We start from the raw sequence: 24,530 nt of genomic DNA, 5'->3' as shown, positions 1-24,530 counted from the left end.
ATTATTTGCATATTGTTATCTGCAAACCTATACCAATAATTTTTAAAAGTTATTTTTGCTTTTGTAATTATTAGTCTTGTTATCATCAAGGCTTGATGGAAACATGCCATGAAACCTAGTAAAGGACAATTTGGGGTCTGTCTGTATGGATTCTTCTAGAGACAACTGAGGTGAAGGTCACTGATCTGAGTGAGAAGCAACTGCCACGAGAAGAGTAGGTGTCATCCAAGAAGAGTGGGGATTGGTGGATCAAAAACAGTAGAAAACAGAAGCTGCTGCATACTTGTATTTTCTGGAACAAGTGTGATTTCTGGTGCTCTCATCCTTAAAGGATATCAGACCCCAGAGTGTTCAGCCTTTGAACACAGACGTTTATTAGTGTTTCCTTGTGGGGCTTCCAAGCCTTCTCCCTTGGACTGTGGCTGAACTATTGGTTCCTCTTGTTATGAGGATTTTATCTTTTTCATTTGAACAGTCATTTGCTCCCCAGGGTTAAGCACTTAGGCAATCATTGAGGGAGTAGTCAGCCTCAGAAAACAGAAGTAATCTGTTATACCATAACAGAAGTAGAAAAAGAAACTCCTATATGCAGGTGTATACATGTTTCACTGCAGTACACTAACAAAACATCGAATCTAGGAGAAAATATAATGAGGTCGGTGCTATGTGCCTCCTAAATTCACTAATGATGAAGTGGTTAGAGATGTTCCTTGAGGTAAAGTGGAAATATTTTATTAATCCAGAAAGTTGAAATAAAATATGTTGAATATGCATTTAATATACTCATTCTGCCTATCATGGTGGTGCACACCTATTATCCCAGCACTTGGGAGGCTGAGGCAGGAGGATTGCCATGAGTTGGCCACCCTAGGCTACATAGTGAGTTCAAAGCCAGCCTCAACTACATAGCAAGACCCTGTCTCAAAAAACCAACATATATATATATATATATTTTCCTCTAATGAGCATTATAGGTAAGCCCTTGTTACATCAACATGCTTATGGTTATATTGATCAGTAATCAGGAAAAAAATGTAACTTAGAGTCTATCTCATAACAAAATTCAAAATATCACATATAATTTATTAAAGAGAGTACATTGAAGAGTACTTGTTGTTTATCCTTGGTATTTGGTGGTCGACAGAGCAGGGCTCACTACTGCTGCCCAACAGCAAAAGTAAGTACTGTAACACAAGTCACTTGTGAGCAAAAAGGATACTATTTTAAAAACAAAGTATGTTTTCTGAAGAATGTGTGTGAGTTTACTTCAATTTGAAATACTGGAGATTGTGATCAGGGCCTGTGTATATTAGACAAGGGTCCTAAGGTGGAGATATATTTTCAGAGCATTTTATTTTATTTTTATTTTCATAAGGGACTTCCTTAAATTCTCAGGTTAGTTGCAACTTTGCCATCTTTTTGCCTCAGTGTCCTAAGTGACTGAGATAACAAGGTTGCATACTATGCTGCACTGCACATAATCACTTTTCCACTATTTTACGTCCAATATATCTCAAGTGGAAACATCATAATTCTCCCTCTCTGATATGAGATAAGGGTACATTACATTTCATCAACTGCAGTATTAAAAGCTTAATGACAAGAGGTCATAGGAAGCCAGTGAAGAAAGTAACATTCCTTCACACTGAGAAATGCACAAAATAATTTTTCAAAGTTATGGTACCTGATCAGAGTTTCTTATAAGAAACCAGCCAAGTGCTAGTGAAAACGTCTTACCTGGTAGAGTCACAGTCTCCTCCCACTGTCCCCTAACATGCTGACTTCTTAGTTCCACACCACTGACACTGCCACACACCCTGGATTTTGCTTGCTTCAGCTAGTGGGAGGTAACAGCAGGAAAGCTACAGTTAAGAGGAAAGAGAAAGTAGGCTATTTATTCTCCTGCCAACCACCTTTGTGTCCTCAGATTATGGACATCCTGCTGTCTTTTACTAGCTATAGTGCATGTGATTTAAAATTTGTAGCTCTTGGTATCATTGAGTTCTGGTATCTTTACATTTTGTCCCTTATGTGCACTGTATCTTATTGCAGCTTGGTGTTACTGGCTTGTCACTTTCTACATGATTAGTGTTTTCTCTACTACTATGAGTAGTTAAAAACATTCATCATTATCTCACTATAGATTTGAGTGCAATGATGACATCCTCACTAATCAGATGCTTAATCTCCATAGAGAAATTTCTGTCTGGACTCTTGGCAAATCAGAATAGTATTTATGTTAGAAACTACAACATGTGTAAAGATAGTTGTGGAGAAAAGAGAAAAATTTGATATAATTTTAGGTAGGTCAAGCAACAATTATCCTATATATTTTATCATTAATTTGCAAAAAAGCAGCTGAAGGAGTTAGAAATCTTAGGATGATAAAACAAAATGTCATAATTTGAGTGGCAGAAAGAACATACTTTATTTCTCTCAGATATATCTGTCCTCAGATACAGTGTAAGATATGGGTTTTGGCCACTTTGGCCTCTGGTGAAGGTTAACTTCTTGCCTTGCAGATAATGAGTGTCTTCTCACAGTGTTTTCCTAGGGTGAAAAAAGGGACAACTCCTCCTTTTTCTTCTCTCCTTAGGAGGTATGAATGCTACAAAAGCATCTAAATATTGGAAAAGGCAGAAATCTATTTACATCAAGGTCTCAAATCCAAATTCAATAATGTTGTAGGTGAGGATTTCAACACACGATTTGCACTGCCCTTCATCAATAGATAACCAAGCAGTTGCTCCAGCAGGGTTGAGTGGGTATTATATATGCAGAAAGGAATCAAGGATGACATGCTCACTAATCAGATGCTTAATCTTCATAGAGAAAATACATAACACATCCATAGCTTCTACACAATTTCACTTTTCTGTATGGCCCTAAAATTCATCTGATAACTGGAAGTCCTTCCATATGTTAACCAGCTTACTTCCTTTTTCTAAATTAAAGTTGTATTTATTTTTATCTTTTAGTATGTTTGAGTCATAATGAATTCATTTATGGTGGAGAGTTGTTACATGTGCATCTTGAGCCCTTTACTTTCCATTCCCTAATCCCTCACTAGCTCCTTTTCTTGTCTGTAAAGTAACTACTTTCCCATTATCTAAAACTTATTTTGCTCTTTATTTATACTTGGGATTTCTCATATTGTAATAGTCATGTATCACATTTTATGCCTGATTTACTTCAGTATTATGATATACTGTGGAGGCATTTTTCTACAAATGATTTAAATTTACTCATCCCCAAGTATTAATCAATTGCTTATATGTACGTTTTCATTATCCATTCCTCTGTTGATAGGCATGTCAGGATTCATGAATATGCATGTTACTGAAATAGGATGTTTTATCTGAGTGTGGTGGCACACATCTGTAATCCCTGCACTTAGGAGGCTGAGGCAGAAGGATCACATGAGTTCCAAGCCATCCTAGGCTGCATAGTGAATTCAAAACCAGACTGGACTGCATAGCAAAACCCTGTCTCAAAAAAAAAGAAAAGAAAGGATGTCTTCAAACACTTATGGAAAGATACATACCCAGAAAAGGAAGGACTGCATTGAATGGAATAACTATTTTAGTCTTTTGAATAATCTGACTTCCAGTAGTTGAGCTTGTTTAAATTTCTAGAAAAATGTTGAATGGTTCTTTTCCCTACTTGCATCCTTGTAGGTGTTCTACTTTTTTGTCAGTTTTTAAAAAAATTCTTGATGAGTTGTTTTTTTCTGGAGTAAGATGCTCTTTCAGTTTGCATTTCTCTAATTGCCAAAGGTTCTGAACACTTTTTCAGGTATTTATTGGCAATCTGTAGTTCATCTAATGAGTGTGTACTCACCTCATTTGCCCATTTTTTCAATTAGGCCTTTTATTTTTGGGTGCCTAATTTTTAAGTTTTTTTAAAAAAAACATCTTCTAGATACTATTCTGAGAAGTAGCTGGCAATTTTTTCCCATTCTGTAGGTTATTTCTTCACTGGTTTATTTCCATGTTTGTGCAATGCTTTTAAATTTGATATATAATCCCACTTGTTCACTGTGTCATCCCACCTTAATTTCTACCCAAAAAACCCATAATTGCACTGAGAAACCTATCTTTTTTCACATCTTTATATTCAGAACATGTAATGTCCAGCTTATTCATGCTTCATTGTTTATATTTTAGTCCATGATGTAGGAATATGGGTACAAATATTACATGAAAAGAGTATTTCCTGAGCAACAAAATCTCGACACAATAGTGATGTTTTCTCTATCCCATCCTAGTTTATGTTCTAAGCCTGAATTTATTTCTTTCCTTAAACTTATAATGCAGATATAAAGAAAACTATTATGTAATTCACTAAGGCATCTAGCTAAATTGCTCATGGTGGCTGCAAAGCCAGGCAGACCTCTCAGCCACTTCTGATGCTGGGACTAAAGGAATCATGATCACATCTGGCTTGAACTCTGACATATTAATTGAGAAAACAACAAATAGTAATGTGGAATGTTTTGCATTAAAGTAATTTTGATACTGGGGAGTAAACCTAGAAGTACTTCTCCTGAACTTTCATATTTATTGGGAGACAGGACTGAGTTGCACAGACTGGCCTCAATTATTTTCTTCCCACCTCTGCCTCCTAACTGGGTGGGCTAACAGGCGTGCATCACCAGGACCAGCAAGACTTTTTTTCGTGGTAAAATAACAGGAAAGTAAACGTGCCTCACTTAAAATGCCCTGAATTTTTAACATTTCAACACTGGCTGTATTAGAAATAGCAATATATACAATACATCTTCCTAGTGATGGTAAAAGCAGAAGTGAGCAGGGCAATCACTTGTTCTAGAGTGTAAAAATGGCATCCCACTCTGCCATGTTATTATATTCCACAAATTACATAAGATATTTCAGATATAAAGAGATGTTAGATAATACTACCTAAATGGTAATTTAGGCACCAACATATATTTAAGGCTAGAGCAAGCTACAATGTTAAGTCCACTATGGGTATTTAATGCATTGCTGCATTATGTTCTTGGGTTACCATAGGTTGACAACAATATAAGCCCATGAGAAATTGAGCAGCTTCAATATTCATGAAGAACACTGTACAAATCATTTCACAAATATTTCAATGTTTAAAAGAAAGGCAAAAGACACATCAAGGAGATCAAATTTGCCTCATGCTCACCTGGGCAAGTCTATGTGTTTGAAGGTACTTCTCACATGCTTCAAACATCAGACAGTGGACTTTATGGATAATGGAAAAGGGCACTGTATAAATTTATCTTTAGATTGGTAAAACAGAACAGTCTGAATCATAAATTTCTTCTTTTTGCTGAACTGATACTTATGAGTTAGGTTTTCCTTCATGCCATTATTTTAGCTTCTTACATAAAAATATTTATCAAATAAGAATAAGGGCATCTCCCTCACTACATTCAAAAGCAATCATTCTCTTCAAAACAATTCCAACGTTGAAAAAATTCCTCTGAAACTGTTGCACTGATAAATCATACCACTTATGCCTTTTGGACAGATTATAATTCATAGCCTACTGGAGAAAAGTTATGGTCTTTGCTGGTCTGTGGAATTGGGAACTCACTGCAGTATGGTTTACTTTTTGGTACATGTGGTAGGAAAATTACTATCAAAAGTCACGGAAAGGTAAGGGTGAAAGGTAAAATTTTGATATTAAAAACAAAATTTTATGTAAATGACAATGTTGGCTCCATTATGAAAGAAAAATAGGAAAAAATGTGTACTTTTTGTAACAGTTATATTGGGATAGATGCAGAGATCTAGTCATCATATGAAAAACATTTGCTAATCTACATGTTGTGTGAAAACTGGACTTTGTCAAAAGCACATGTACACAAGTCTGCAAATATATATATATCTTAATATAAAATATAGCATTCCATTAAAAATATCTATTGTTACACAGAAGATGGAGTATATACACCAAGAATTTAAAATAAAGCTAGAGAAAAAATCCTGACAAAGACCAAAATTTATGTTTTAGTGGCCTAGACCTCTAAATTATAAAAACAAATCAAAACAAAAAGCAAACTACATGAATACTAACTGTACTTATATGTGACAAATATATTTCACCTTGCTTAATTAAAACCCTATGTATTTGACTCAAAGAAAACTGCTTACAGAAAAATGTCAAATAAATGTATATTTTCATGTTGAATACCACAGATACATAATTAAAAGATTTATTGAAAAAGTGTTTATACTTTAGGATATTTCCATCTGGGTGTGCATTTTCTGGAAAATTTATTAAGAAAAAGTAACATCAAGCTTTTCATATAAGTCATTTCTACAGGTCTCTGCTACATCAGAAATGATCAAAATAGGCTTATATACATAGTTCTTCCAAAGTGAGACATCTTTCATACTTTTGTCAATATTTCCATGTACTGAATGCTTCCCACAATGCCTAGTTTCTTCAGTGTGACTTTTCATGTATTTGACAATAACTGTGTCTACTGAATGCTTTTCCACATTGCTTACATACATAGGGTTTCTCCCCAGTGTGAGTTCTTTCATGAGTTTTATGAGAACTGCATGTACTGAATGCTTTCCCACATTGCTTACATACATAGGGTTTCTCCCCAGTGTGAGTTCTTTCATGTATTTTATAAGAACTGCATGTACTGAATGCTTTCCCACATTGCTTACACACATAGGGTTTCTCCCCAGTGTGAATTCTTTCATGTATTTTACAATGACTTTGTGTACTGAAAGCTTTCGCACAGTGCTTACATACATAGGGTTTCTCTCCAGTGTGAGTTCTTTCATGTCTTTGACAATACCTGTGTGTACTGAAAGCTTTCCCACAATGGTTGCATACATAGGGTTTTTCCCCAGTGTGAATTCTTTTATGTATTTCATATTGACTACGTGTACTGAATGCTTTCCCACACTGCTCACATATATAGGGTTTCTCTACAGTGTGACTTCTTTCATGCCTTTGGCAACACTTGTGTGTACTAAATGCTTTTCCACATTGCTTACATATGTAGGGCTTCTCCCCAGTGTGAGTTGTTTCATGTATCTGACAATAACTCTCTGTCCTGAAAGCTTTCCCACATTGCTGACATTCATAGGGTTTCTCCCCAGTGTGATTTCTTTCATGTATTTGACAATACTTGAGTGTACTGAAAGCTTTCCCACATAGCTTACATACATGGACTTTCCCTCTGCTATGAGTTCTTTCATGTATTTGGCAATCACTGCGTGTTCTGAAATTTTTCCCACACTGTGGACATATATAGGGTTTCTCCTCTGTGTGAGTTCTTTCATGTGTCTTTTGAGAACTACAGGTACTGAATGCTTTCCCACATTGTTTACATACATAGGGTTTCTCCTCACTGTGAGTTCGTTCATGTAGTTGACAGTATCTTTGTGCTCTGAATGCTTTCCCACACTGTTTACATATGTAGGGTTTCTCCCCAGTGTGAGTTCGTTCATGTATTTGGCAGTAACTCTGTCTGCTGAAAGATTTCCCACATTGCTTACATACATAGGGTTTCTCCCCAGTGTGAGTTCTTTCATGTGTTTTATGAGAACTACATGTACTGAATGCTTTCCCACAATGCTTACATACATAGGGTTTCTCCCCAGTGTGAGTTCGTTCATGTATTTTACACTGACTGTGTGTGTTGAAAGCTTTCCCACAATGCTTACATGCATAGGGTTTCTCTCCAGTGTGAGTTCTTTCATGTATTTGACAATTATTTTGTATATTAAATGCTTTCCCACAATGCTTACATACATAGGGCTTCTCCCCAGTGTGAATTCTTTCATGTCGTTGACAGTGACAGTGACTGCTGAAAGCTTTCCCACAATGCTTACATATATAGAGTTTCTCCCCATTGTGAGTTCTTTCATGTATTTGACAATGCCTGTATGTACTGAATGCTTCTCCACATTGATTACATACATAGGATTTCTCCCGAGTGTGAATTTTTTTATGTCTATAAAGTGAAATGTTAGAATAAAACTTTTTTCCACATTGCTCACACACATAGGGTTTCTCTCCAGTGTGTCTTCTTTTATGTATTTGATAATACTTCTGCATACTGAATGCTTTCCCACATTGCTTACATACATACGGTTTTTCACCAGTATGGCTTCTCTCATGTACTTGACAATTCCTGTGTGTAGTAAATGCTTTCCCACAGTGATTACATATATAGGGTGTATTCCCAGTGTGACTTCTCTCATGTATTTGACAGTACCAGTGTGTGCTGAAAGCTTTCCCACATTGCTTACATACATAGGATTTCTCTCCAGTATGAGTTTTTTCATGTCTGTGACAGTTACTATGACTCCTGAAAGCTTTCCCACACTGTTTACATTTGTAGAGTTTCTTCCCAATGTGAGTACTTCTATGTTTGTGAAAGGAATTACTAGGAGCTAATTTGGCTTTTCCACATTCCTTAGATATACAGGGATTCTCTCCAGCATGTCTTCTTTCTTGTATTTCAATATAACAGGAAGAAATAAAAGATTCCCCAGTTTGTTGGCATACATATGGATTTCCTGCATTGTGATGGATTTGAACATCATTGAGTGTGCCGGGGGCTTTCACACTTTGCTTACACACAAAGGTCTTCTCTCTAGGGTGAGTTCTTTCTCTGGGATCACAGTCAGCTTTCCCACACTGCTTGTATTCACAGGGTTTCTCTCCAGCCTTTATCTTTGCATGCTTCTTAAAGGACTGGAAACCACTGCTGGTTCTTCCATCTTCATTACATTTATAGTGCTTCTCTTTAAATCCTGAATATTCATCTGGCTTCAGTTTAGTTTGAGATCTTATGGGTGCATTTAGTGATATATTATCAATCAGGGGCTTTCTATAAGCAACACTTTCAGCTGGTTTTAAACCAGCTTTTTTCATGTTCACATTAACATATGGAGTCAAGAGGAACATTTCTTTAGATTGATTCAAAACTTTATATTCATAGCATTTCTCTACCTCTTCATTTCTGTAAAGAAAAAATTAACAGAAATACCAATCAAAATAAAAAGTGTTTCCTTAGTAATAATTTACATTGACTGAATGCCCTGGAGTATGTCTTAAAAACAGATATGAAAATAGTGGCATTCATTTGGGAATTTTAAAGTTGACATACGTTTGCAATACATGTTTGCTTTCATTTTGGGGAACTGGTCCAGATGTATATCACGTGTTTATCATTTTTGACATCATTCCCTCATCACTCATCCCTTCTCTCCTTATCCTCATTCTCTTCCCTATTTCCAAAGAGACTGACTACGTGTTTTCTAATACTGTCCTATATTTTACTTTGTAATTTATATTTTTGATTTTTTACTGAAGAAAAACCACTTGATATTTTACTTTCTTTAATTTATTTTACTGATTATTATTGCATGGAGATACATCCTTTTTGGGGGGGAAATAACATCATTTTTCTTTATGGCTCAATAAATAGAGCACATTTTCATTTGTTTGTTTTTCTATCTCAGTGGGGATTAAACCCAGGAAGTTAGCATTGCATTACATCTCTAGCTTATTTAATCTTATTTTGATACAGTTTCTCATTGATCATTAATTTGCTCATGCTGAACTTCAACTTGTTATTCTGCTGACTCAGCTTCTCAGAGTGCTGGGATTACAAGAAGGCACCTCCATACTGAGCTTACCCAAAACGTTTTTTATCCATGCATCAAATGATAGACATCTAGGCTGTTTCCACAGCTTAGCCATTGTGAATGGAGCTGCTTTGAGCATGGGTATGCATGTTTCACTATAATGATTTGAACTCTTTGGGGACTATAAACCCAAAAAGTATACCTGGATTAAAAGGAATTTACATTTTCACTTTTTGAGACATCTGCATATTGTTTTTCATAGTGGTTGTACTTTACATTCCCACCAATGTAGGAAGGTGCCTTCTTCTTTATAAAACATAAATGAACTCAATTCTCTGGAGGATGCCTTGAAAACACCCATTATCAGAACACTACCATTCATTTGCATTTTGAGTACAGCTTCCAGGTTAGCAATTTTCCAGATACTGAATGTCTCATATTCACATGTATACAAAATTAGATATCCTTAAGATGGGTCCCTGTCAAAACACAAAATTTATTCTTTTCACATATATCTATACCCAAGGCCTAGATGCAATTTATTACATTTTCTTGAGGTTCATTATGGGAGAACATTTTTGTGTAGTGATATATCAGACAGTGTCACTTGTTGCATAAAATCTGTACATCAGTTTCCTATATTGGAAAATTTCTGTATTTGACTGTCAGACAACACAAACTGTATACATTTTTAGGGAATGTAGGATTAAATACATTTCAACATTACATTATTTTTACATTTTCCTTGGTTTTACTATTTCTGCTCACACTCTGACTCTTGAGGTATTTTACTTGTGAGTGCAAATTACCTTAGATTTCTCCAACAATTTTTGTACTCCTCTCCAATTTGCTGGCTATCCCAGGTTCTTCCTGAAATGTAGACATACAAATATAAGGGGTCAGCATATAATTACATAAAAATTAATAGATTCCAGTTAGATTCATGGTATAATCCAACCAGGTCTGAGATGTTTAAAAAGTTTTTACATTCTGATTAAATTGCACCAATGAGCAAGAGGCAATGTTCTCGGATTATATAAATGAGAAAATGATATCATCCTTACTTATAACAGCCATGTTCATAAATGTTTCCCACATCACATCTCTGCAGAGCTTCTTTTGGGATGGATTCAATAAAGCCCATTCTTCCTTGGTGAAGTTCACAGCCACATCCGCAAAGGTCACTGCTTCCTAAATCATAATACATATATTTCCTGAAGGAAAGTTGAAAAAGCCTGAAACAGATCAACCCCTCTCATAAAATGCTGAAATGAGGCTGAATTCTTCAAACAACTCCATGTCTTGGTCATCAAACTCTTACTCCCTATGTGTATGCACATTTTTTCACAGAGCAATTCTGATGCTAGATTGCAACTCATTGTTAATGGAACACTAGGATAGGGTTGTGGTTCTCCTGCTGGGTTACCCCCATTGTATTTGTCCTCAGACTCTAAACAGAGTTCACAGAAGGAGGCTGCAAGATCACAATCCAGAAAACACTGGGACAGATGAATATCTAATGAATGATTTTGATAGATGATAGATAATATCTCTTCAAATTTTATTATTTACAGAGTAGAGTCCTTCTTTTTCTGATGCACTTAGGCAGCATTTTGAAACTTGAATCTAGTTTCAGAGAAAAATACTTAAGATTACATAAGATTTATGAATTATAATTAAAAATCCTAGTGGAAAATTGCTTTATTGGTGCAAGACAAGACAATTAAAATAGGAAAAGAATGGCATACTATCTTATAGCTCAGTGACATCAAATGGTCATTCAGATCTAAGAAATTCTAGAGGAGGGCCGGGGATTTAGTTCAGTGGTTCTGGTGCCTGCTGCGCAAGGTCCTGAGTTCAATCCCTGGTACCAAAAAAAAAAAGAAATTCTAGAGGAGTATAAGTGAGAGTAATGATGGAATGAATATGATTAACACACCTACATGAATTGAAAACCAATATATTAAAAAGTTATTGGGCACTATGAATAAAAGAAAAACTCCAGCCAGGTGTGGTGGTGTATGCTTGCAATCCCAGCACTTGAGAAGCAGATACAGACCGACTGCCATGAGTTCAAGGCCAGCCTGGGCTACATAGTAAGTTCAAGGCCAGTCTGAATTACACAGTGAGACACTGCTTCAAACAACCCACAGAAAAGGAAAATTTCAAAAAAATCATGTTACTTATAAAAATCACACCTTTAATTTGTTAAAAAGTGAACGCCACACAGTACAATAAAAATCTAACAGCATTCAATACCTTGTAAGAAAGGTGAGGCCTTGCATAATATATCTGAAAGACATTCAAATTCCATCTTTCATGACCCTGTACTATTAGTAGAGAAAATGGCAAATGGATCTTAGGAAAAAGACAGTTGTCAATGGCTCCACATGTACAAGAAGTCTGATTATGTATAAATACCGAATAGTTTCTCTGGTGTGAGAAAGTGAAAGCGTAAATAAGGACTAAAAGGTAAAATAGATAATGTGAAATAGTAAGAAAAGGGGCAAAGGGGAAGGGAAAGTTGGAGGGGTAGGGGAAAGGAAGGAAGAGAATGGAATTAATATGACAAAATGAAAAATATGGAAACAAAGTCTTTGTAAATAGGGTGGGGCGGGGGGGTTTTTAAAAGGAGGGCAGGGGTGTAGCAGGGTCCCCGGCTGCACAGAACATGCCAATCCAGCCCACACCCTGGCAGCAATGCACTGAATCCCCCACCCCCACACCGCTTCTCTGGCCTCTTGGCTGTACTGACATCTGGTTCCACACTACAAAGACACAGAGGGTACTGGACCACCAGACCACTGTACTGGGTAAGTTCGAGCGATCATCAATTCCCATCAGAACCGGGACTATCTTCAGGGAAAGGGCAGCTGGAACCTGCAGTACAACCCTACAGAGTTCAACCCTACAGGAGGACAGGGAGCTCAACTTGGGACTTGCAGCCAGAAATCTGCCCAAATCTCACAGGTCTGCGACTGGCTTGCTGAGACTCATTGACTTATATCTGCACACTGCTACCCACATTGTCTACTGTGACAACAGAGGACTCTTCATCTTCATTTTTATTTTTTATTTCCAAAATTAGTATTATTGGTTTCTCTTTTCTTTTTCTCCTCTTTAATCTTTTTCCTACTCTTTGCAAATTTTTGTTTTTCTCTGCTTTTTCCCCTTTCTTTTCTCTTTTCTTTCTCTCTCTTACACTCACTCTCTTGCTGTCCCATATTGTTCAACTCTCTTTTTGTCTCTGTTCTGGCTGTCTTTTGGAGTTCTTTATTTTTCTATTATTCTCTTTTTCCTTCTCGCCTGTATCCTCTGGCCTCACTGCTAACCTTCCCCTATCCTTCTACCTATCTGTCACTCCCTCCCCAACTCCTTCTAACTCCCCATCCCGAAGGGTAAAGCTGCTATATTGAAGAGTTTATTCACTATAAACATATGTTGGGTTGGTCCTCGATCTTGATTTAATGCACACAGTTAAAGGTGATAGATTATAACTACCACAAAATGTCATTTTCTAAGATGTACTTGATGCAAAGTTTTGCTGATTGTATCACTGGGCTAAGGTGTTGTTATTGATCTAGTCAGTGATTCTTCCTAGTATAATGAAAATGAGATAGCCTCAGAGTCATTAGAGACTCAAAACTTAAAGGCCAGCTATATCTGGAAGACAACTCTGAGAAGCAATCATTCCATAAGGGTTTTAATTACAAGCAACAAAGATACTTACAATAAGCAATTTCAAAGTATCAACCCAGGAGTTAAACCAAGGACAGGACCAAAAACAAAACTGAGAAGATATTTAAGCAAAGGACAAACTCAGACTTCCACCCCACCAAGGGTAAACCCCGGGGGAAATGAGGTGGAAAAGTCTGATAACCAATCACCTGGACATCCTGAACTGATAGCACAAGAAGTAACAAAACAGATGAATGAGGATCTAGACAAATTTAAAGCAGAAATAATCTCCCAGATATCTATAGAGATCATGAGCAGAGTGAAAGACATGATTAGAGGATCTAGAACAGAAACAGATAAAAAAATAGATGAGCTCAGAAACATGCTGGAAGCCATGAATACCCAGCATAAGAAAGAAATGGAAACCATGATCGCCCAACATAAGAAAGAAATGGAATCCATGAAACAGATTCAAACAGATATTCAGGAGATTAAAAACTCCATTGCAAGTATCCACACCAGATTAAGGTAATCTGAAGATAGAATATCAGATATAGAAGACAGGATCGCAGTTAAAGACCATGAAAACAGAGATTTCTTAAAAATAGTAAGGGACTACAAGAAATCAATCCAATAGCTGCTAGATGATGCAAAGAAGAATAACATAAGACTGATAAGAGTCCATGAAATAACAGGAGAAAGCACAACTGACATAAAAAAACTGTTCATAGAAGTAGTAGTGGAAAACTTCCCAGACAGATGTAGAGAACTGGACACACAGACAAGTGAGCCATATAGGACTACAACTAGCCATGATAAAAAAAATCGACATCTAGACATATAATAGTCAAGATCCCAGAAACCCAAGAGAAGAACAAAATCCTACAAGCAGTAAGAGAAAAGAAACAAATCACCGACAAAGGAAAGCCCATCATAATCACAGCAAACTTCTGAACACAAGCCCTCAAGTCAAGGAGAGCCTGGAGTGAAGTATTTCAAGCCCTAAAAGAAAATAACTTCCAAACTACACTGTTATATCCTGCAAAATTATCTTTCAAAATTGATGGGGAAATTAGATACTTTCACGACAAAGAACACCTGAGAAATTTCATGAACACCAAACCAGCACTACAAGCAATTCTAAACAATATCCGAGAAAAAAACAATGAAGGTCACAACTCCATGAGGCCCAACAGAGGGAAGATACCAGACAAGGTAAGACACTAAAGGGAAAGGGGGAAAAATAAGAAATAAAAGAGCCAACAAAAGTAAAACATCATGACAAGGATGAATCAATATCTATCAATTATAACCATCAATGTTAATGGGCTCAATTCACCAATCAAAAGAAATAGACTAGCAGAATGGATTAAGAAGCAAAATCCAATAATATCCTGTATACAAGAAACACACCTAACTCAAAAAGAAATTCATAGACTGAAAGTAAAAGGATGGAAAACAGTTCTCCACACCACAGGAACCCAGAAAAAAGCAGGGGTAGCAATCTTCTTTGCAAAGTAGATTTCAAACCAAAACTAAGAGAGACAAAAGATAGTCACTACATCCTTGTGAAGGGAACAATCCAAGAGGAAGAGATGACAATCCTAAATATATATGCACCAAATATGAATGCCCCCAAATATACAAAACAAATATTAATGGACATGAAAAAGGAAATAAACACTAACACAATTGTAGTGGGGGACCTCAATACCCCTCTATCACAAATAGACAGATCATCTAGACAAAAAGCTAGCAAGGAAATTCTAGAACTGAACCAAGTTACTGAACAAATGGACTTAATAGATGTTTACAGAGTGTTCCACCCCACAAAATTGGAATATACATTGTTTTCGGCTGCACATGGGTCATTCTCCAGAATAGACCACATGCTAGCTCATAGGACATGTCTAAGTAAATGTAAATGAATTGAAGTTACCCCCTGAATATTATCAGACCATAGTGCAATAAAATTGGAGATTAATAACATAGGAAACCACAAAACTCCCAGAAACACATGGAAATTGAATAACACCCTCTTGAACAACCAATGGGTCACAGAAGAAATGAAAGAAGAAATTAAAAAGTCTGTACAAGTAAATGAAAATGCCAGTACAACATACAGGAATCTATGGGACACAATGAAAGCAGTTCTATGCGGGAAATTCATAGCAGTGAATGCCCATATTAGGAAAACAGAAAGAACTCAGATAAATAACATAATGCAGAACCTCAACCTCCTAGAAAAAGAAGAGCATAACAAATCAAAAGCTTGTACAAAAGAGGAAATTATAAAGATCAGAGCAGAAATCAATGCAATGGAGACTAAGAGAACAATGCAAAAAATCAATGAATCAAAGAGTTGGTTTTTTGAAAGAATAAATAAAATCGATAAACCTTTAGCCAACCTTATCTAAAAAAGGAAAGAAAAATACATGCAAATACATGCAATTAAGAATGAAAAAGGTGAAGTCACAACAGATCCAACAGAAATCCAGAGGATCATCAATACCTACATCAAGAACCTGTATTCTAATAAGATGGAAAACACAGAAGAAATGGACAGATTCCTAGATACATATGAATTACCAAAGTTAAATGAAGAACATACAGAAATTTTAAACACCTCAATTACAATGAGTGAAATTGAAAATGTAATAAAAAATTTACCAACAAAGAAAAGCCCAGGTCCTGATGGCTTCACTGCTGAATTCTACAAGACATTTAAAGAAGAACTATTGCCATTACTCTTTAAATTCATCAAGGAAACTGAAAGGGAAGCAAGGCTTCCAAATTCATTCCTGGAAGCAAGTGTTACTTTGATTCCAAAACTAGGGAAAGACCCAACCTAAAAAGAGAACTACAGGGCCGGGGATTTAGCTCAGTGATTCTGCCACCTGCCTTGCAAGCACAAGGACCTGAGTTCAATCCCCGGTACCAAAAAAAGAAAAAGAAAAGAAAAAAAAAAAGAAATGTGCATCAGCCCAAGGTGCTTTTTCACTCAAGCATTTCCATGACCTCTCATTTGGGCTGGGGATTTAGCTCAGTGGTTCCATTTAGCTCAGTGGTTCCGCCGCCTGCCTTGCAAGTGGAAGGATCCGAGTTCGATCCCCGGTAACAAAAAAATAAAAAATAAAAAAATAAATTAAAAAAAAAAAAGAGAGAACTACAGGCCAATCTCCCTAATGAACACAGATGCAAAACTCTTCAACAAGATACTGGCAAACAGAATACAGAGGGTCATCAAGAAGATCATACACCCTGACCAAGTTGGATTTATCCTAGGGATGCAAGGATGGTTCAACATTTGTAAATCAATAAATGTAATACACTATATTAACAGAGCCAAGGACAAAAACCATATGATCATCTCAACAGATGCAGAAAAGGCATTTGACAAAATCCAACACCCATTCATGATAAAAATGCTACAGAATATTGGAACAGAATGTCTTTAAGTCAAACTGATTAAGGCTACCTATAAAAAACCAACAGCCAACTTCATACTTAATGGTCAAAAACTGAAAACTTTCACGCTAAAATCAGGAACAAGACAAGGATGCCCACTATCACCACTCCTATTCCATATAGTTCTGGAAACATTAGCCACAGCAATTAGAAAAGACAAAGAAATAAAAGGAATAAAGATAGGAAAGGAAGAATTGAAACTGTCATTATTTTCTGATGATATGGTACTTTACACAGAAGACCCAAAAAACTCTGCCAAAAGACTTCTAGACTTAATTGACAGATTCAGTAGAGTAGCTGGATACAAGGTAAACACTCAAAAAACAATAGCATTCTTGTACACAAATAACAGATTCACTGAGAGAGAAATTAGGGAAACAATTCTTTTTACAATAGCACCCCCCAAAAAAATGAAATATATAGGAATCAACGTCACAAAGGAAGCAAAAGAGCTCTACAATGAACACTACAGCACTCTGAAAAAAGAGATCAAAGAAGATACAAGAAAATGGAAAGACATTCCTTGCTCCTGGGTAGGAAGAACCAATATAGTGGTAATGGCCATACTTCCAAAACTGCTATATAGATTCAATGCAATGCTGATTGAAATTCTAACAATATACTTCACAGAACTAGAGAAAACAATCCAAATATTCATTTGGAACCATAAGAGGCCCAGAATAGCTAAAGCAATTCTAAGCAACAGAGACATGGCTGGGAGTATCACAATCCCCAACCTGAAACTATACTACAAAGCTACTGTGATAAAAACAGCATGGTACTGGCAAAAGAACAGACCTGAGGATCAGTGGAATAGATTAGAAGATGCAGAAACAACTCCAAACATACTCAGCCACCTCATCTTTGACAAAGGAGCCAACCACCCTCATTGGGGGAAAGATAGCCTATTTACTAAATGGTGTCGGAAAAACTGGATTTCAACCTGCCAAAGATTAAAACTAGCCCCATACCTATCACCATGCACTAAACTAAGATTGAAGTGGATTAAAGATCTACATATTAAAACAGAAACACTAAACTTGCTGGAAGATAAGTTAGGTAGAACTCTTGAAGACATTGGCATAGGAAAAGACTTCATGAACAAAACTTCAGTAGCATGGGAACTAGCACAAAGAGTCAACAACTGGGATCTCATCGTATTAAAAAGATTCTGCACTGCAAAAGAAACCACCAACAGAGCTAACAACCTACAATATGGGAAAAATTTTTAGCAGTTGTATCTCAGACAAAGGACTACTATCTAGAATATATAAAGAATTGAAAAAATCAGATCCCCCCAAATTCAAAGACCTAATTCAAAAATGGGCATCTGATATGAACAGACATTTCTCAAAGCAGTAAAAGCAGCAAACAAGTATATGAAAAAATGTTCAACATCACTCATCATTCGAGAGATGAAGATGAAAACAACATTGAGATTCCACCTCACCCCAGAAAGAATGGCTGCTATCAAGAAATCAACCAATAACAAATGCTGGCGGGGGTGTGGGGAGAAAGGAACCCTTCTCCATTGCTGGTGGGAGTGTTGACTGGTGCAACCACTGTGGAAATCAGTATGGAGATACCTCAAAGAACTAGGACTACAGGTCCCAAGTGATCCAGCTATTCCCTTGCTGGGTGTCTTCCCAAAAGAATTAAAAGAATAATACCACAGTGATATTTGTGCACCCATGTTCATAGCGGCACAGTTTGTAATAGCTAAAGCTTGGAAGCAGCCCAAGTGCCCTTCAACTGGAAACTGGATAAAGAAGATGTGGTTTTTTAATAAAATGGAGTACTACTCAGCCATAAAGCACAAAAAACTAGTCATTTATAGCTAAATGGATGCATACTGAGGCCATATTCTTAAGTGAAATAAATAGGACACACATGTGTAAATACCAAAGTTTCTCTAGTGGGAGAAACTGAAAGTGTAAATAAGGATTAAAATGATTAAAATGAATAATTGATAATTTGAAATAGGAAAAAAGGCCCAAAGATGAAGTGGTGAAGGGAGGGGAAGGGGAAAGGAAAAGAGGGAAAGGAAAAATTATGAGAAAAGAAAAAAAAATGGAAATGAAATCTATGTAAATAGGGAAGGGTGGAGGGGGTGAAGGGCACACAGGTAATGGGGAAAAAATAAGAACAAAGATACATCACGTACAGGTACAAACACCCAATGATAAATGTAAACGAATTGTATACCTCAAATGTATCAATGAAAGAACTTAAGGAAAAGAAAAAAAAAAAGGAGGGCAGTGGAATGGGGCAAAAAATAAGAATCCAGAGAAGATTATGTAAAGGTGCAAATTCCTAATGATGAATGTCATTATATTGTATACCTAAAATGTACCGATAAAATTAATAATATAAAGAATACCGATGCACAATAGAGCTAGTGTTATACATCTCAAGATGTTATTACCTCAAGAGAAAACATCAAATATAAAACAAGGTTCAAGATGTTTGAGAAAATTGCCAAAGGAAACAGAAATGTGGAGGAACACAATTAGTTACGTAGACTTATGCAAGAATGGAGGCTTAATTGATATACCCTTTATTCTCTTTACCTTGGAGTTTACCAAAATCTATAAAGCAGTAAATTCATTCCAGTGTTAAGAGAATACATTGTGCTATTGTTCCTGGAGATAGGTGTGATTCTTTGCATGCCAATAAAAAGTAAATTTGAAACTCCTGAACCATATGACCAATGGAATGGAGAAAGCACTTTGCCTGTGATTCACATATCAGCACTTGTGAACAATAACTAGTGAAACCAAAAAAACCCACAAAACCCCAAAATGTTAATTTCTCTAATACTAATTTATTGATAACTCTAACAAGGAAATTAAGAGAATAGTGTTCATGGAAATTACACAGGGTAAATGCAGGAAAATTAGCCAAAGTAGTAGAGTGGTCATCTATAAAGCAAGAAAGGGCTGAGTCAGGTAGGATATCACCTGGATACTCTCATGCACTGCTCAAGTCCCAATTATGAAACTTTATGAACATTCCCAGGAGATTTACATTGTTAGTATTGTTAAATCTCATCAAAATATTTTAGAATAAAATTTGTTATAAAATATTTAAAAAGTAATTTACTTTTATGGTTTGTGTTTAGATGTCTCCCCAAAGCCTCATGCAGATAAGGTGAGGCTTTCCTTTTCAGAGGTAGTTGAACTGGAATGTGTGATGCTGGGGTTAAGGGCATGTGATTACTAAACCACTACATGTGAATGATTAGTTTGGCACCACCCTAATCCCAGTAGCCTGAATAAGATAAAAGGGGCAGAAAGATGCTGTAAAACTCTCTTACTACCTTTGTTGCCTTGTTTGTGCCATGTTGTTTTTCCTCTGCAAGGCTTGTTTGCCATCCCAAGGCCAGCCTGGGCTACATAGCAAGTTATAGCCAGCAGATTATGGACTGAAACCTCTAGGAACTATAAGCCAAATAAACCCCTTCCTCTTCACCTTTGAGTGCTGGGTAGAAAAGTAACTGACACAATTACTAACTGGAAAGTATATATTAACTTATATCTGTTTATCTGCCTTCATACATGAAAAAATAAGACATAATTCACGAATTGAGCGGCAATAAATAAGGCAGCACAGTTGCAAAGCTGAGACCTCTAGATACTCAGGAAACGGTAGTCAAACTCTATACTGGCCATCAGAACAGGTCAGAACATCTGACAAAGTGGGAACAGATATCAGAGCTGATCCATGTCTAGATGCCTGAGTAATGGTGTAAATGCTATGCCCACCTGGAGAGGAGTGGTTATTATATGGACAATGATGAGGATAGATTATAGTGGGCTGGTTGTAACTCAAGTTGGTCAATTGAAGGCTCAGGCTCCTCTACACAACCTTCAAAGTCTCTCTCCTGTATACAGGCAGATCTCAGTGTCCTTAGAGAGACATTGGGCCAGGATTTCTCAACTAACAGGAAAGGGCGTTGTAATTTTCCTTCCAGAACTCTTTAAGGGTTAAATCTGTATATGAGACCATCTAGAAGCACAAGCAGCTGGTATTTTGGTTATAACTCAGGATTTTGGTTGTTAGTTAAAATTAAAATTCTGGTCATAACCCAAGTTGTTCCTGTGTCAGGCCAGTCATAACTTGAGGGTCCACTGTATATTGAAAGCTATAGAGAACACACTAGTCTAGTATTGATCCAATAAAACCTGATGAAGCTATATTAATTTGACATGATTGAATTTGTACCTCAAATTAAAGATTACAATGATTAAATAAAAATGTAGAAGGCAGTTTGCTAAAAGGAACTTACAGTCCTTAATACATATTTCACTAAACATAGCATCAAACTACATGAGGCAAGAAGATAACGTGAAAGGAAAAAATCACTGATTTACAACTATGCTGAAGAGATCAAAAAACCTCCCTCCATAACTGATAGGTAAAGAAAGCAGAAAAATCCAAAATGGAACAGTTAAGATCAACAACATCATATCTCAAGAAGAATTATTTCAGGTTGTATAATATTTTATCAAGTAAATACATATTACACAGTCTTCTAAAAATTGCAGGAAATATTCACTATGTGAGTGATGGTGCTTTTCTCTCTTTTCATTCATACCTACAATTTATGTACATGTGACGATCAAGAAGACTGAAAGTGTGGATTTAACAGGCAGCCCCTTCTGGAAGTTGCCCTTTCCAACATTACTTTCATCTTCCTTTATTTAAATTGGTAACTTCCAATCTGATTTTTGGCATTATAAATGAGCTTATTGATTTATTAGTTCATTTGTTTATTGCACTGCTCTGGATATCACACAGGTGTTTAAGCAGTGTGGCCAGTGTTCTAACACTGAGATTCATCACAGGCAATGCGAAGCATTTCTTTCACAATTTTTATGTCATTTGTCAGCACTCTATAATGACTTTGGAATTGAGGGGAAGTGTTTGGAAATTTTGGAATTTAATGTTATCCCAATGAAGCCCAGAGTGGAGGATACAATTGTCTCCATTTGAGATCCTGTATTCCTACTTTTAACAAATTTAGCAAAATTAGGTGCTTTAATATTAACAACTTAAATGAAGAGGGTTTTATGTTGGCTCACAGTTTTAGTTCATGTTCTGCTGGTTCCAATGTTGAAACTGAGTAAGTGTCAAGGTGGAGGAAAAGGTACTCAAAGCACAGCAGGAAGAAAGGATAGAGGTGGGAGGAGCAGCAGACAAGAATGCACTCTTCCAGGCCATGACCCTAGTGACCCATCTCCAACAGGACCCCACTTCCTAACACATTCACACACTGAACTCATCAATGAATGAATCCACTGATGAGGACAGTGCCCACGCAAACCAACCAACTTTAACACTTAAGAGACCTCTGGGGGACAACTTAGATATAAACCATAACCAGGAGTACGTCAGGGAGAAAAAAACAGGACACAAAACAGCCCAGTCTTACCCGCATAGAAATCTCATGCAGTAGTCAAGAGCCTCACATCAAGCCTCCTGCTCACTGAACAGGATGGTAAAAAGTGGGGCTGGGGACAATGAGCTGGGAAAGGCAGGGCTCTGGCCACACTAATGTCACCTCACTGATATAGGCAGGATGCTTACTTAGGTCATGGCAGAGTCTCAGCTCCACCCAGAGGTGTGTACCATTTACAGTCTACATGTGGGAACAAAGAATTCTCAACTGATGCAGAAAGGCCCAGATTCTGCCAAACCTGGTTCAGTCAGTCCACTTTCCACCAGAATTTATGCCTCCACCACAAATCCCACCCTTGTCATCTGGCTCTGCACAATCACCTTTTTGAGAATTGAGGGTCTCTTAGGTCCCTGCAACCAGTTAGCAGAGCTCACACAAGTCAGGCTGAGCCAGCTTTGGAGTCTCAGCAATGGACTGGGAGGTTCTGACTTAAGTGTCTTGACAAAAGAAGATTCTATTTCTGGCCAGTATACCAGACCACAAAGTCCCCGATGCAAGGCTGCTACATTTTCTGCTCAATGAGGCAGAGGGAGAAGAAAAGCAATACACCACCTGCTTGAGTGGATCCCAAAAGACAGACTCTAAAGAAAATCCTTCTCAGCTTTAGGCTTCCTCTCAGGACACTAAGCTGACCCAGCCTGTTAGATCATTGCACTAATTGTTGACCTGGCCTTGTATATAAGGCCCATCATAAATTTCAGAAATAGCACCTTGGCAGGACAAAGGAAGGCTAAATGACCTCACCCAAGAACTTTCATGTAGGCAACGGAGAGGGTCAGTGGCCAAATTAGGGGTGTTAGAGCCTGAAATAGCTAATCAGGACCAAAAAACAGCACTCCAAAAGCTCTCTAGGATATCCTAGTAAAAGACAATGAAGATAACAATTCCAAAAATCCTAACAGATTAAATCCACCAGCAAGAGCAACTTAATAGAAGGGAAAGAAAGTGAACCAACAACAGGAAAATAATATACTGGCAACAATAAGTCAATACCTATCAGTTTTATCCATCATTGTGAATAGTCTCAATTCACCAATCAAAAGAAACAGACTGGCAGAATGGGTTAAGAAATATGATCCAACAACATGCTGCAAACAATAAATACATTTAACTCAAAAAGAAATTCTTAGACTGAAAGGTAAAGGATGGAAAACAATACTCAAAGCAGCAGGAACATAGAGAAAAGCAGGAATAGCTAGTCTAATCACAGTCAAAGTGGATTTTAAGCCAAGACTGATTAGATGAGATAAAGGTCACTAAGTATTTGGTTAAGGGAACAATGCAACAGGAAGAGATAACAATCATAAGTATATATGCAGCAAATACTTGCACAACCAATTACATAAAACAAACACTAATGGATATGAAAAATCGGATAAGAACAAATGCAATTTTAATGTCACATTGTTGTACACTTTACTTTCCTTCTAATTAAAAAAATAAAATGCAGTTAACCATTGTAACATCTTATGCCTGTTTCTTCATTTTAAAAATAGAATAAAAATTCCAATCTTCCATAGGATGAAATACTTCAATACTTAGTATGAAATACTTTGAGGCTATTAAATCCGTGCTTAGCACTAGTCATGAGGCAAGTGTTTTGTTATACCAGTGTAAAAGTCCACTAAGTAGACCATAGTGAGAAAGTCCCACAGAAACAACTGTTGGTGAGGATGTGAAGAAAACTCAGTTATTGAAAATACAAGATGGGCAGTCATGTAGCATGATAAAGTCTCACAATTTTTTTCAATTATCAAATATACAGGTACTTCCTCAACTCATTTCTGTTTCTAAACAAAATATTTCATGCTTGGGAAATAATGAAGAAAGAGGTTTACTTTGACTCACAGTTTTGGGCAAAGGAAGAAAATTTACATCTGGTAATGGCCTTCTTGCTGACAGATTGACAGGCAGTTAAAAAGAGACCCAGCCTGAGATAGTCAGTACCAAGAGGATGTGAACTAGGTCTATGATTGAGAGGTGAGGTAAAAGAAACCATGCCCCAAGATGAAGACACCTTGGCTAAGCCCCTCAAGCCTCACAAGAAATAAACAACAGTTCCAAGCTGTACTGTAACCAATAAGCCTGAATAATATGGATGACCAGAACACTCTGACCCTCACTGCTACCTCTTCCAGGAACGCTTTTGCTCTTCTTTATGCTAACAGTTACAGATAAACTAAAGTTAATGATGCCTCTGTATGTATCATTGCTATGTGCCTTGCTTTTCTATTAGATCAATATTAGTTAAGAAATTAGGGGCCAGGGATTTAGTTCTGTGGTGCCGCTGCCCGCCTCGTAAGCGT

The 24,530-nt window shown here is 36.9% G+C and overlaps 1 protein-coding gene and 1 pseudogene across 4 annotated transcripts in view; one reads left to right on the top strand and one right to left on the bottom strand.

Annotated features, from left to right (window-relative positions):
- Nucleotides 1-24,530, top strand: part of LOC106008794 (vomeronasal type-2 receptor 116-like) — a 195,361-nt pseudogene that overhangs the window by 99,028 nt on the left and 71,803 nt on the right.
- The window catches only part of LOC101702225 (uncharacterized), a 40,270-nt gene continuing 21,486 nt past the window's right edge, over nucleotides 5,747-24,530 (bottom strand). For all 4 annotated transcript variants that reach the window (XM_087186006.1, XM_087186005.1, XM_087186007.1 and 1 more), the window contains 3 exons: nucleotides 10,682-10,808; nucleotides 10,427-10,487; nucleotides 5,747-8,989 (listed from right to left, as the gene is read on the bottom strand). In XM_087186006.1, the coding sequence (XP_087042132.1) occupies nucleotides 6,445-8,989; nucleotides 10,427-10,487; nucleotides 10,682-10,808 (2,733 nt within the window). In that variant the 3' untranslated portion in view covers nucleotides 5,747-6,444. The remainder of the gene's footprint in view (nucleotides 8,990-10,426; nucleotides 10,488-10,681; nucleotides 10,809-24,530) is intronic.

The sequence above is a fragment of the Heterocephalus glaber genome, unplaced genomic scaffold (genome assembly GCF_053883595.1).
Source record: "Heterocephalus glaber isolate CG9 unplaced genomic scaffold, H.glaber_assembly_v1.0 deba00001504, whole genome shotgun sequence".
Lineage (NCBI taxonomy): Eukaryota > Metazoa > Chordata > Mammalia > Rodentia > Bathyergidae > Heterocephalus > Heterocephalus glaber.
Note: the sequence above shows the minus strand (reverse complement) of the source record. Positions and strands in the feature narration are given on the sequence as shown.